General features: G+C 41.9%; 1 protein-coding gene across 3 annotated transcripts in view; it reads left to right on the top strand.

The window, feature by feature from the left end:
* The window catches only part of fibcd1b (fibrinogen C domain containing 1b), a 134,294-nt gene that overhangs the window by 84,378 nt on the left and 34,376 nt on the right, over positions 1-15,540 (top strand). For all 3 annotated transcript variants that reach the window (XM_079608786.1, XM_079608787.1, XM_079608785.1), the window contains one exon: positions 2,202-2,298. In XM_079608786.1, the coding sequence (XP_079464912.1) occupies positions 2,202-2,298 (97 nt within the window). The remainder of the gene's footprint in view (positions 1-2,201; positions 2,299-15,540) is intronic.

The following is a 15,540-nucleotide window of genomic DNA, read 5'->3' as shown; positions in this document are numbered from 1 at the left end:
TCATTTATGAGACGAGCTCCAGTTCATGCGCCGGCGCCTCCCTGTCGTCGTGAGCTATCTATTATCTGCTTTACTTATTATTTATTAAATCCAGCCAATTGGTTGATGAAACATTGATTAAAATTAAGATACAATTAATACAAAACGAAATTCACTTTAAAGAAGGCTTTGTGCTTTCTGATTGAGGTCTGTGAATGTTTTAAAGCAGACGTTTGACGATTTCAGAGTGTGGCGACCGTAACCGAGAACTGTCACGTCCGTAACATCGTTTTTTCCTCATAAATGCGAACACGAAAAATAAAATAAAATTAATGTTTTATGTTCTGTGGAGCTCGTTTTATTTTTTTCTCACGTTTATATTAATTTCTGCTTAAATACTGAGTGCATGGAGGAATATAGCCTATTCCTATTCCACATGCATAAATCTTGCCGCAAAGCACCGGCAAAAGCAGACTAATGATAACATGTCTGAAAAAATAATGAGGCATTTTTATTGTTTATTAATAAAAATATATATTTCTAAATCAGTGTCGGCTCCAAACATATCTCCGTAAAGTGGATGCGCCTTTAGAGAGAAATGCACCTTTCATATGGATGACAGCCTAATCAGCCGGTATTTGCTTTCGATTCAAATTTTTTCGTTTAAAAGTGAACATTTCGAGCTTTATATAAAAATATTCATAATGTTTTTGAGGCTGTATTTCAGTTCATTATTGAGCTGGCGCTCCAGCGCTCCAGTTCACTGGCGCTCCAGTTCACGCCATGGAGATAATTATAGCGCGCCCTGTTTGTTTTATTTTATTTGACAAAAGCACAACGTTTTCTTGTTATTGTAAGTTTACCCAAATAAAAGTACTTGCGACAGATGCATTATTCCTTTCTGTATGACCAGAAAAGATCGAGTATTTAATGTTGTTTCCACTGTTGATAGGAAAATGCAAGTGTTCGCGCCGACGCCTGCCGCAGTGCGCGCTCCACGTCTCCACACACACACTTTGAATATGCACCTAATATCCATTTAATAGCGAACATTTATCTAGGTTAAAGTTAGAGCGAGCTGCCATGCCAGATGGATAAGACATTTTCATGTTTAACAAATCAAATCATGCATTTTTGCCTATACCGCGAGTAAGCGCTGCACCAGTTTGAAAAAGGTAAAAGCATAACGAGCGTAGCGAGGGGCCCCACTGATGTTGCTGCGTCTTTATATTAATATTTCTGATTGTTTAAATGATCAACCCTCTGGGGCCCCCTTAAAATGCGGGGCCCCAGCCAATTGTCTGCCCTATTGCGGCGCCTCTGCCAGACGGAATGCCATAGGCTACTCTAGGTTTTTGTGAAACGCCGCCACTGCATAGTAGCTTGCAGAGCTTACATTAGTAAGCTACATCATGACGTCGTCTTTCGAAACATGACCTGCGCTAAAGAGAACAAAAATGAATGCGTCATTGTACCCAGGCACTTCTGAAAATGCACTTCCGAATGCGTCTCTCTCCCCAGCACATTTCAAACCAAACTGACGCCCATGATAACAAGCTCTTTAAGTCCTACTCGTTTGAGTCACTTTTGACTAGATCAAGATATCATACCTCATTAAATAATAACATCCTTATAAGATCAGATGCTGAGCTGTTCCATCATATTTGTTCAGGTGTCATATCAGTCTCTACTGAGAGAGTTTGATTTATTCATCCACAATTATCACGGATTTACTCTGAGGAAGAGCATTGTTTACTTAAAGGTGAACTATGCAGGTTTTTTACCTTAACTGAACAGCTTTGGAGTCATTGGAATGGTTATATTACTTTTTTCGGTTTGAATGGTGGTCGTCTCGCACCCCCCATATCGCCTGTGAGCGGAAAAAAAACCCTTGCAACTTTGGGTCGGCGGGCCTTGATCTACTATACTGTATCTGAGAGTCACCAACGAGTTTTTCGACAGTGTTGTCAAATATCTATTCTGAAGCTGTAGGGTGAGCTCTATAGAGAAACCTGCTTGCAAAAAACGAGAATACAGCGAAGAAATTCACGAAACTGAATAGCCCTGCTTCAATTCAAAAACACTTTCCTTTATGAGAAGCCACATTAAGATCAGTCATTAAAAAATATATATACTCTGCAACCCACTAAAAAGGTTTTGACCACACATTTTCTATTTGAATTGGTTATGCATCATTCTGTTATGCTTTGTGTGTGTGTCAGGTGATCCAGCGCAGGGAGGATGGGTCTGTGAACTTCTTCAGGGAGTGGGACTCCTACAGAGAAGGATTTGGAAAAATCACTGGAGAGTACTGGCTTGGTAAGTTGTGTGTTTGTGTATGTGAAAGAGAGGAAGCCTATGAGCATAAACTGTGATTAGTGTAAAAAGCTGCCAACACCTGCACGCCCTCTCAAGCACAGAAACACAGGCGATTACACCCTTAGGTGTTTTCACACCCCTGGATACACTGCACTTTAATTCAGCACCAGGTACTGACTGTCCATCCATCCATCCATCCATACACAAATGCAGGTAAATGTAAATGCCATGTATATATATTTTTACTCCCTCAAAATGGTATGTCTGTCTGCATTGTCCCTTACACGCAATTATTTGTTGGTCCAACCTAGAAACTGAAAAGCACTGAACTAAAGTGCTAAACATCTATCTCCACATGATCACAGGATGAACAGCAGCAACTATTTCCCTCTGATTTTCTTCCACTCCATGTAGCAAGCAGGAATCAAATCAACAAGAAAGCCCAAATTGCCATGTTTACCATTTTTGCAAGCCAAAATGACTTTTGACAGCCAAAGCTCTATAATCAAGCTCTTAACCTGCAGAGAGGTTTAAGCTAGAATCATTATTGTGTGTGTTGGTGTGTGTGAGTGTTTTTGTTTCTCTGTTCACGTAATGGGAAGAGCAGTTGGGACTAGCTTGTTGTTCTCCGCTAAGGTGCAGAGAGAGAAAGAGAGATAGAGAGAGATGATGTACAGGGAATTTAAAGGACATAAAAACTCAAACACACACACATAGGTCATAAATTGGTGCAATGGATGCAGGCTGACAGATACATGTGGCATCAGTCAGGCCCATGGGAATGTGGATGAAGATACAGTTGTTTCTAATGTTGCCAACGCCACCCCTCCTCTACTGGTGTGACCAAGTGAGGCACTTGCACTACAGGGCATACTTTTACATGTAATATAGATTATCATTGTCTTTCTCCTGTTAAGTAGATTAACATCAAAGAGATGTAGGCTACCTACAGTTTGGTTTAGTCAAGTGTGGACTCCGCACAAACTGTTTTTTGCTCCGTTGCAGGATTGCAGTCATTGCACTTTCTATAGTGTCCTGTTCTGCTTATTCCCCACAAACTGAGAGAGGGACACAAGAAGCAGGTCATATTATAGGGTCTGTAGTGTCCACGCTCAGCTTCTCTGTCTGTTTCTCACACACATGAACATTGTTTACCTTTGAGATTTAGATAAAGCTTACATCATGTTTCTTTTAACCAGTCAAATTCCCTCATGACTCAATTTTTCGTCCTTACCCTTGACCCTCTGTGTCATCAAACACTTCCACTGAAGGCTCATGGGAGTAATGGTGATGGCAGAGGCTGCACTTGTTGGGTGAAACAGGGCTAGTTTTATGATATACAGTGGTTAAGTTTAGAAAAAAATTGCAGTCTGGGGCTGCACTCCTTGCCAAAGAAAACTATGGAAGCTTGTTTCAGCCACAGAATAAAACACATTTTAAAAGATAATTGCGACTTTTTAATATCACAATTGTGAGTTTACATCTCGCAATTCTGTCTTTTTCTCAGAATTCTGACTTTATAACTTGCAATTCTGACTTTTTTCTCAGAATCTTGAGATATAAACTCTCAATTGCGAGTTATAAAGCCAGATTCTCAGGAAAAAAAGACTGACGTGCAATTGTGACTTTATATCATGCAATTCTGACTTTATAACATGCAATTGCAACTTTATATCAATCAATTCTGACTTAACTTGCATTTGCAGCTTAATATTATGCAATAAAAAGTCGCAATTGCCTTTTTTATGTTATATTCTGTGGCGGAAACAAGCTTCCATAGAAAACTGCTTGTATGCTCAAAAGTACAGGTCTACCAATTTTTTAGAAGCTGACTTTTATTTAATTATTTTTTTTATTTTTTTATTTGCTGCAGCAGCATGCATTCTTTTAGTTTTGGAGTTAAATATGTATTGCTGCTTATTACCTTTGCGGTACCTCAATTGCACTGGTTTTATGGAAATTATCCAAGAATGGCTTGACAAGCACAGTTTTCTTTCATATGTTGACCCAATGTATTGTTAATTGACTAGTATTAGTATGCCATTCATGTGTTTATCTCCCCCAAAAGTAAACATTCAGCCCCCAGGCAACATCAAAACATAGAGATGCTGTCTGCTGTCAATCTTTTTCCAACTCAACCAGTAGTGTTAGTTTGGGGGTGTGGCTACTGTAGCAGGCTGAGCCAGAGTGTGTTTAGCCGGTGTGGGACCATCCTTGACGTGTCACATGGGACAAGACATTCAGTTTCTTCGCAAACAGTGTAAGCCAAATTTTGCTGCATTAAGAACTTCAAAGATTAAACGTCATGAGAATGTCAAAGCAAATGGGGCATTGTTGGCAAAATATTACTTTCTTACAAAGTTCACCACAAGCACTATCTAATATGCAAATTAATCCTGGAGGTGAACTGGTGCAATGTTGATTCTATTAAAGTTTTTTCCTGCCTCGGTAAGCCAGATGTGTATTTCCCTATCAGTCGCAACGTGACAACATAATTGGGATCACTTCAGGGAGCCCTATCATCTTCGAGTGTCTACAGAACCAGCCAATGAACGTTGGCGTGCGTGAATTGCATCACACGCCCCGCCATGTACACATTGTCTTTCACTTCAGAGCCGAGAGGTAATTCACGAGTGCTGCATGAAGAGACTCTACATGTTGGAAAAATCGAACTCTGTTCTAAAACTAAAATAGTTTTATTTTCTCTTTTTTTATTTTCAACTGAAAGCAAAAAGCGTGACCATGTCTCCTTTTCAGGATGTCATTTCGCTTCCCTGGCACCTGCAGACGGCCACAATAGTTGCCTCTCGTGTTTGGGCATTCAGCATGCTGAGGCAGCTTCAGGGAATATAACTATGGCAGCGTTATGATCAAGACTCGCTTACATTAAGGGAGGTGCAGTCCCCTCGCCAATGCCCAGATCTAGTGCCTATTCTGGACCTCCGAATAGGCCTACTTCGGCACTTAGCCAGGGTGATCTGAGGATTACAGTGAGGGCTTCCCCGCCGAGGCAATCTCCGTGGGCCCCTCACGCCTCACAAACGCTGCAGCCGCTGGAGCCTCCAGAAGAGCGCGCTGGTCCCTCTCATGGACGACCAGTCGTGTCTTTTGGGGCTCCTCCTGATGATCAGATGTCGGTCGCAGCATCGGAGGGGGAGCTTCAGTCCTCTGGAGATGACTCCGACACATGCTGCCCCCGCCCATCCGCCGGCCGCAGACCCTCCGTCCGCTCGTCGCCGAGGTCGACCGCTCCCGTGAAGCCTCAGCAGCAGCCAACACCCAGGCCTCGGCATGGAGCAATCCGCAGGAAGTCGACCATGCCCATCCAGGCCGCTGCCAAACCAGGAGGCAAGCAAAGGTGCAAACGACCCTGAGACAGGCGACCCAGAGGTGGATCAGACTGCTCTTCAGGAGATGGTGAACGCGCCGCTCCTTCCCCCGGTGGAGGGCTGGGAGGTGAATCTTTTGTTTCCTTATGTTTTTGTTCCGACACTGGCCCCCGGGTGATACCCAGAATTTCAATAAAAGAGCAGTTTCTGAAACCTCGGTTACTAATGTATTGCTCGTTCCCTGAAGGATGGAACGGGAGACGTAACGTCCCGTCGACACCATTGCGATCGACCTGAAGGACGCCTACTTTCATGTCTCCATTCTTTCTCGACACAGACCGTTCTTGTGGTTTGCTTTTGAGGGGCAGGCATACCAGTACGCGGTTCTCCCATTCGGGCTGGCCCTGTCTCCTCGCGTCTTCATGAAGGTCGTCGAGGCAGCCCTTGTGCCGCTACGGCAACACGGGGTTCGCATCCTGAATTATCTCGACGACTGGCTAATCCTTGCTCACTCTCGGGACCAGGTTTGCGAACACAGGGACCTAGTGCTCCGGCACCTAGCCCGCCTGGGCCTTCGGGTCAACTGGGAGAAGAGCAAACTTTGCCCCGTGCAGAGGATCTCTTGTCTCGGTATGGAAATCAACTCGGTTGCCATGTGCGCGCAGCTTACGAGCGAGTGCGCGCAGTCACTGCTGACTCGCCTCAGACAAATCGAGGGCAAGAGTGCGGTTCCACTGAAACTTTTTCAGAGGCTCCTGGGGCATATAGCATCTGCAGCCGCGGCAACGCCGCTCAGATTGCTTCATATGAGACCCCTTCAGCACTGGCTTCACGATCGAGTCCCAAGGTGGGCATGGCATCAAGGCACGTTCCGAGTACCAGTTACTCCGACCTGCCATCAGTCCTTCACCCCGTGGACGAACCTCAGCTTTCTACGGGCGGGAGTACCCTTAGAACGAGTTTCCAGGCATGTTGTTGTCTCAACGGATGCCTCCTCCACGGGTTGGGGCACCATGTGCAATGGGCATGCTGCCGCGGGTTCCTGGACAGGACCCCACCGCTTATGGCATGTCAATTGCCTCGAGTTGCTGGCAGTACGTCTCGCTCTGCACCGCTTCCATGCGTTGCTCAAGAACCAGCACGTACTAGTCCGATCAGACAATACCGCGACATCAACCGACAAGGTGGTCTACGCTCGCGCCGTATGTCGCAACTCACCCGCCAAGTCCTCCTATGGAGTCAGAAGCATCTGAGGTCCCTTCGAGCAATTTATATCCCGGGAGACCTGAACTGTGCAGCCGACGAGCTCTCACGGCTTCAGCCTCTTCCTGGACAATAGAAACTCCATCCCCAGTCAGTTCAGCTGATTTGGGATCAGTTCGGGGACGCACAGGTTGACCTGTTTGCCTCCCACGACTCGTCCCACTGCGCCCAGTTTTACTCCCTGACTGAGGGCATGCTCGGCACGGACGCACTGGCGCACAGCTGGCCGATTCCTCTGAGGAAGGACCTCCTTTCTCACGGACGGGGCACCCTTTGGCGCCCTTTTCCCGACCTTTGTCACCTCCACGTGTGGCTCCTGGACGGGATGAGGTCGGTTTGAGGACCCTACCACCAGCGGTGGTAGCTATCATCACTTCCGCTAGAGCATCGTCCACTAGACATGCCTATGCATTGAAGTGGAACCTCTTCGTCTCTTGGTGCTCTTCTCACTCAGAAGACCCCAGATCATGCCCGATCAGTGTCGTGCTTTCCTTCCTGCAGGATGGGTTGGAGCGAAGGCTGTCTCCCTCCACCCTGAAAGTGTATGTTGCCGCTATCGCCGCACATCACGACGCAGTCGAAGGTAAGTCCGTGGGAAAGCACGACCTGGTCATCAGGTTCCTGAGAGGAGCAAGGAGACTAAATCCTCCTCGCTCTTCTCTCGTTCCCTCTTGGGACCTCTCAGTGGTTCTAACTGCCCTGCAGAGTGTTCCCTTTGAGCCTCTGCAATTAGTGGAGCTTATGTTCCTGTCAATCAAGACAGCGCTCCTGGTTGCATTGGCCTCCATCAAAAGGGTAGGGGACCTGCATGCATTTTCTGTAGACGAAGCGTGCCTGGAATTTGGGACGGCCTATTCTCACGTGATCCTGAGACCCCGGCCTGGATATGTGCCCAAGGTTCCCACCACTCCCTTCCGGGACCAGGTGGTGAACCTACAAGCGCTGCCCCTGGAGGAGGCAGACCCAGCCTTGGCATTGCTCTGTCCAGTACGCGCCCTCCGTGCTTACATAGACAGAACGCAATGTTCCAGGACCTCAGGCCAGCTCTTTGTCTGTTATGGTGGGAAGCTGAAGGGAAAGGCTCTCTCCAAGCAAAGGTTGTCTCACTGGATAGTGGACGCCATTGCTTTGGCTTACCAGCAGTAAGGTCGACTGTGCCCCCTTGGTGTGACGGCCCACTCCACCCGGAGTGTGGCCTCCTCTTGGGCTCTAGCGCATGGCGCCTCGCTAACAGACATCTGCAGAGCTGCAGGCTGGGCGACACCCAACACATTCACCAGATTCTATAATCTCCGAGTGGAGCCAGTGTCCTCCTGTGTACTCGCTTCAACCAGCCGGTACTAGGACCCGCTCAGGTGTCTTTGCTTGCTCGCCATTCCACTCCACGGACTGTATACGTGCGATGTTCTCCTCAGGTGAGTTCCTCCAGCGCTGTTGACGTCAACACCAGAGTTATGCCTCTGGCAGCTTTCGCGTTGGCTAGGTGCCGCTATGTGCATGGTTCCCCCTCTGGGCAACCCCCACGTGTGTATTTCCACTGTAAGCCTCTCTTGAGCATGTGTCTTTCCCTTGGCAAGCCAGTCTGCCACCCCTGGGGTTGAAATATTCCACCCTGCGGGCTGGACACCCCAGTGTTCTCCGTATGCACCCCCCTCCGGCTCATATGTGTATTTATTATTATTTTCAAAGTTAAGAGTAGTTTTGCAGCTTAATATTTTTGTGGAAACCGTGATCTATTGTTTAGAATTATTTTATTAAGGTTTAATTAATTTAGTAAATGTCTTCATTAATTTTTGATCAATTTAATATGTTCTTGCTGAATAAAAGTATTAATTTATTTAATTAAAAAAAAACTATTTTTTTAACAGTAGTGAGGAACAGAGAAACAGAGCACATTTAAGGTGAGCTCTGTCATTGATAACATTATCCAGGGACATTGTTTTATTCACTCCAAATTTTATTTAATCAGAAAAAAAAAACAGTAAAGCTGACTCTATCGTCACTGGAGAGCTCATTCACACTTCACAAAGAAGATATGAGAGGAGATGAGAGATCATTATCATGTGCTATTTAGACACATTCACTTTCTTTTTTTCTATTTCACTCTGTGTTCTCTTTCTGTCACTATCAGCACTCTCTCTTTTATTTCTTTCCTTCTGGTTGTAAATCCTCACACTCCCTGATCAATTATAGCACTATGAATTATGGCTTCCTAACAAAGAGCATCCATTTTCTGTGCGAGTCATGAGTGCCCCTCTATAATTCTTTCTCACACAGACAAACACAATCTCGAGCAGGACAACTAGTGCACTTCCCATAATGCAGTAACTCAGGCTGACTATTGATGTCATTTGAGTTTAATATTGCTATGAAATATGATACGCATAAAAAGTAAGTGGAGAACGAGGGGAGGATGTTGAGTCTTAATTGAGTGAGTGCGTTAATATCAGTCCAGTGTCATAGAGGTGAAAGTGATCTCAAACATAGATGTGTTGTGTAAGTGTGTGTTTTTAAGTACCTCGTTGTAACGATTCTAGCTCAAATAAAGGGAATATAATTTTAATAACTGATCATGAATAAAATTTTCCCATAAAGGAAACACGTGCCCATGCGTCTGTATGGACAATTAAATACAAGGTATTTATAATCAATGATCCATACAGGTAGGCAAAAATAGGTCGATTGTGTATATTAATAATCAATCATAACAAATTATAATTCAGCATTAATATATCAATTGTCTAGAATAGATCAATTCTCAGGATAACCCTTAATGGAATCAATTTGTTATCAAACAAATCTGTTCGTCCAGCTAACTGATCGCCCGATCTTTATTGACCCAATAAACGCTATCCTTGTATAGAATCTTACGGAAAGGCTACTTTTCTGGCCATGAAAAGCAACTCTCCTTTCTATAACAAATATTAATTTAAGTATCACAAATGTAGCTTAGATCGAACATTTAAGGGACTTCGAGACAGTAGCGTAGCCAGGAATCACAATGTATGTGGGCCCAGAGAAAATCAGGTGGGCACAGCCTAAAATGCATCTGTGATCAAAATAGGCCAACACAACTACACCTGCTTGAATACACCACAGTTTAATCAGAGCACAAGCATATGTCATCATAAGCAGTGTTAAGAACATAACGATAAGAACAGCATTTCCACTGCGCGCGGCCACACGCGCATCTGACAGATGCAAAACAACACCATCATCAAATCAGCAGGACAATAGTGGACAGTGTGTAAAAACAATGTTTGGTCATAGTCTGGCTCAGAGGCCATAAACCACGTTAAATAAACAACATTGACTTGGCAACTACATAGTAAACGTAGATTGGCTTACTTTTGATGACTAACTCAGTATTCCTGTAATTATCGTTTCTTTTATGAATTTAATAAAAAACTCTGACTCGTATTATGTTCAAACAGTCAGTGTACTTTTGTGTCCATTCGTTTTTCCTTTTTTTATCCCGTAATTGCAAAACGAAAGCGGTTGTTGTATTTTTAAAACGCAAAGTTGAACACCAAAATTTTAAGTTGAACTGTAGGCTACACCAAATGCTGCGCAAAAAAAATTATATCGACAAATTTTTGTTTATGACTCTTTACCCCTTTATTAAACATTTAAAATATTCACAAATTAATATGGATTTTTTTATTCTTTTTTTATTTTACTATTTTTCTAAGACAAAATTAGAACCTGGAAATTATTTTTGTCCCGCAGTGCTGAATGCGAAGAGCCATGTCTCTGGAACCACAGCCTACAGAAAGGTGATTTATAGGTGAGTTATAGGCTAATGATAATAAATGTGCCTGAAAAAAATAACGAGGCATTTTAATTGTTTATTGATAAACTATTGTTTTCTAAATCAGTGTCGGCTAAAAATATATATCTGTCATGATTCTGTCCTCTAGTCCTTGAGTTTGTGTACAACACATGGTCTTTGGTTTGGGCCATGTGCTTGTGTGTCTCGTTACTTTACCCCGCCCCCTTGTTATCCTCGTTTGTCATGATTGTCTAGTTAGCATCACCTGTTCCCTTTATTAGTTCTCCTAGTTAGTCTCCTTGTGTTTGCTGTCTTGTGTCGGTTCATTGTGATCCTTACATCCCTGTGATCATTGTGAGTTTTGAGATCTTGTGATATCCTGTGAGTTTCCTGTGCCTGAGTATTGTCTAGTTATTGTTAGTCATAGTCATAGTCTAGTTTAGTCTCTTTGTGTTCTGTCTACGTTTTGCCCCCTCGTGGGTTTTGTTTTCCCTGTTTGTTAGTAAATAAACTATTTGTTATACATCCTGTTTGCGTTTGGGTTCATCCGTATTTATCGTGACAATATCCATCTCCGCCACACTCCCCACAAACCCTTGGATATGCTATTGTCTAACCCGTATTATGAATGACATTTGACGAATTGCTATGTTCCTTTTTTGTATAAAAGCGTCTTCTAAATATGTAGCCTAATAAATGTTATAATAATGATATTGAAACGACCAAAACGACATAAGCTTAATTTAAAATGGCTTAGAAACTATAGGCTATTTAGAGGTGGATAAATGCACTTTGGAGGTGGGTAAACGCTACTTCCGAATTATGGGAGGTGCGCAAATGGCTTTTACGCGCGTTTAGCCTCAACTACATCCCTGCTTGTGAGGCCACTGACTGGATGGCCTGACTGACAGGTGGGTGGGCCCAGGCCCACCCGTAGCTACGCGAGTGCTTCGAGATGTGAGCATTAGGCAGTTCCAGTTAATGAATATAATGCATTTATTAAAAGAAACTACAAAAACATGTGACTACAGTTAAACACGGAATACGTATATACAACGAGATCGTAGTGAATAAACAAAAGAGGAAGAAATAAGAAAGAGAGATAATGAGAGAGAGAAATCAGAATAAACGGAAGATAACAAAATTACAGACAAAGAAACCTACGAGAGTTGGCTCTCTGTTAAGATTCACTAGCATTAATATTTCCCTGTTTATTCAGGGTGGCGTAGTCGTGCATATGTAGAGGTAGTTTACACCTCTTAAGGTCCCACTACACTATGAACGGAGAAACATGCAAGACATACCGGAATATTGTTTGGAATATTTACACATTATAAAGGGGATTTTCTTGTAGAAATTAGATGAGTTCTTAGTGTGTGTGTGTGTGTGTACTTTAGAGTGTCTGGGAAGTTTGCACTCTCTCTCTCCCGCGGTGCAGGCGGGTGATTACGAAGCTTTGGCCGAAATGGTCTCGCAATGGCTATCCTTTGTTCTAATGCCATTAGGGGTTCTAAAGTTGTTAAACAGGCCGTTTGGTACAGACTTCTTGGCTCCATCAGCCTGTTTTGCATTTAAGGAATTCGGAGGTTAAGGCTCTCTAAAAACTGTTCTTTGTTTGATATGAACAAAAATCATGATTTCGGCTTCATAAGTTACATCGTTGAGACCTTAGAGTTATGCAAATATTCATCATAATCCAGTCGACCTACGCTCTATGAACAGATGACTTTGCATTTGTATTTACTTGCATGTCATTTCTGTACATTTGAAATGCTTTCCCCCCCTCAAATCCCCAACCCCTTCTCATTGTGCCTTCTCAACCCCCTCTCTCTCTCTCTCTCTCTCTCTCTATCTCTCTCTCTCTCTCTCTCTCTCTCTCTCTCTCTCTCTCTCTCTCTCTCTCTCTCTCTCTCTTTCTCTCCTTAACCTGTTAGCCTTCACCAGAGCGAGGACGCTCTGAAGCGTTTTTTTTTTTTAATAGTTCAAAGTTACTATCAGATTTAATGTTATTACCTTGACAAACTATACATCATTAAAAATATATAAGTCTCACGTTTCAGTATTTGACCACTATTGTATTCTGAGAAACTTATAGTGACAGTTATGTCTTAATTTGTGTCAGGATTTATGTAATGAAAAAATGAGTCGATACCTTTAATATGAATTATGAGCGTCAGCTGCTCCATTCAGAAAAAAACTCTGGTGCTGTTGTCTTGAGAACGCGTGACAAAACAACGTTCCTCAGGGCTTTTGGCTCAAAAATGTGCAGATTTGGAGAAATATTGATATATTATCATAGGTTTACATCATATTTCTATAGACAGGAAAAATATTTATTGAATTTATATCCAAATGCGTCGATGTATACATAAAGAGCGCTGGATACTCTGATGTACTGTGTTTTCAATCCATACAGCAGAATGAGGGCGCTCTATGCACAGTTTTTTCCAAATATGGGAGCTCACGAAGAAGAACAATAACCTGTGACCTTCCAGGACGTCACTGACATAAACACAGCTAACGTTAGCTTTCAGAGATCGTTATAACATGCAGATAAAGATGTTTTGAAGACAATAAACATGATTGCAATGATATTTGATTTACCTGTGTTCTTCGAGCCATGTCAGGTATTTTTATAATAATAGATTATATGTATAATGCAATGCTAATCGATATAGACTTTACAAACATGCAGAATACCATAAACTCATTTATTTTCTGTCTGATTTTCTTTTCTGAAGCCAAATAAGCTCATAGAAGATTATTTAAAACACTCGACTTGCGCTATAAAGTAAGTTTGGAGCATAAAACAGGGTTTTAATCTCATAAATTGTCGTGTATTGATGGTGTGCTAAGCTAACATGCTAGCTAGCTCTCTAGTTGCACCTGCCATCTAGCTGTTATTTTTTATGATTTTTTTTCTAAATCTGAATGCTTACTGAAATATTTCTTTATTTGAGAAAGGCATTTGATACAGTTTCAAATGTGAAGTGAAGATTATGAAAGAAATTAGGGGGTGAAACACCGTGATTAGCCAGTCGTTAGCGATTATAATGGAGACAAAGGAAAATAATATTTATGGCCATAAGCCGGCTGGAAAGGTGTAAATGTGAGCAGGAGAGAGTGACACTGAATGGGGCTCGTTTGCACCACAAAACAATAGAGACAATAGACTGAATAGATGCTAATAGATGACAATAAACACAAGTTTGCATTTTAGAGTCAATTCAAAATAAAGTCATTTGAGATGATCTTGAAAAACATTTAACAAAATACAGAGTTTTAGACTTATCACCTTCAAATTTTAAATATAACATGGTCAGACATGTGTCTTTAGCTGGAGTGCATTTCTAGAGTGCTGACAGGCCAACTTCAATTTAATTTTCATGAAGATGTTTCATAAAAATAAATTTCTAATAACTTACACAACTTTGAAGCTATTCATATTTTTTTTTTCATTATGACAATAATTCATTCTACATTTCCAATAAAGTGCCAGGTGTCAGCTTTCAAATGAGACCATACTTGAGCTTTTAGGACGAAGGGTCAATGAATTGAATCTTTTTTAGGTTGGGTATGCAATTTCTGGGGATTTTTCAAAAGTGGCGCTGAAGGCTAACAGGTTAATTGCCTCCATTAGTGTAATAATCATCTCTGTTAATTATCTTGTTTTGCTCTTCGATCACTCTCGGTGGAAATCTGCACATTTTTGTAATGTTTATTTTTGTGGGAGAAAATCAGCAAAAGTCTGCAAAAAATATTTAAATATGTTAAGTGGAGCTTAGAGTACAACAATCGATCTGTAGCTGAAAGCGTTATTAAATTAGTCTGAATTTTATTTAAACAACAGCAATGCTAAAAAATAAAAAGATTAAAATAAAATAAAAAAGCATCTGAAACCAGCCTAAGCTGGTTTGCTGGCCTTGTTCTTTTGGCTGGTTTTAGAGCTGTTTTGGGAACTTCTCAGACTAACTAAAGGCCAGCTTTTCCACACCAGGGGACCATCTTAAACCATATTCATTTACTCACCCTTAACCTATGTTCTATTTTCCGTGGAACACAAAAGAAGGTATTTTGAGGAACGTCCAGAAGAAAGAAAGTGAAGAATAACCAGTTTTTTATTGGTTATTTTTAACGACTGGGCCTTTGTCCTGGCCCAGTCATTGACTAGTTTAGCTGATTGGATCATTTGGCTGATGAGATCAAGAAATATCTTTGTAAAAGAGCTGACTCGTGCAGGCCACTGCATTTACAGACTTTGTTCTCATCAATGTAAATCCCTTTAGATTCTTTAGATTCAGACTGTTTTGAAGAAACTGCAGACGCGCTCAATAAAGAATAACTTCTGCTTGAACGTGATTCCAACCTCTCCTGGTCTTTGCTTAGAAGAAGGAAAAGTTTCCTACAAAAGTCAAACAGGTTTGAAATTACGTAAGAGTGATTAAATGCTGCATTGTTGTTATTTGGTGATGAACTATCCCTTTAATGCTTTGCTTTTGTTTTGTTGTTTTTTTCAGCAGGGATGTATTTTAAACTCTTTCAAAATCCAGTTGTAATGAAGAGCATTGAATAAACCATATAGTTTTATGAATGACTCATATTCTGTGTAAATATGCTAAGCTTTCATCATAGTTGCTGTTAATCTGCGTTTTCGTAACCTTTATGTTATTATAAATGTTCATTAACCTTTTCGCACGTACGATCACACCGGTGTGATCAGTCTTGGCTGGTCCCTGGAGCGTACGATCACACCGGTGTGATACACATAAGTATTTAAAAAAAAAATTGAGTTTGTAAAATACACACTGATGTCTAAGAAAGAGGCAATAATAATCCTTTATACTATAAAAAGACGACACGTTTTATTCATATCAGATA

The sequence above is a fragment of the Phoxinus phoxinus genome, assembly GCF_949152265.1.
Source record: "Phoxinus phoxinus genome assembly, chromosome: 3".
Classification (NCBI taxonomy): Eukaryota; Metazoa; Chordata; class Actinopteri; order Cypriniformes; family Leuciscidae; genus Phoxinus; species Phoxinus phoxinus.
The sequence above is the reverse complement of the archived record's forward strand: the minus strand, read 5'-3'. Positions and strand labels throughout refer to the sequence as shown.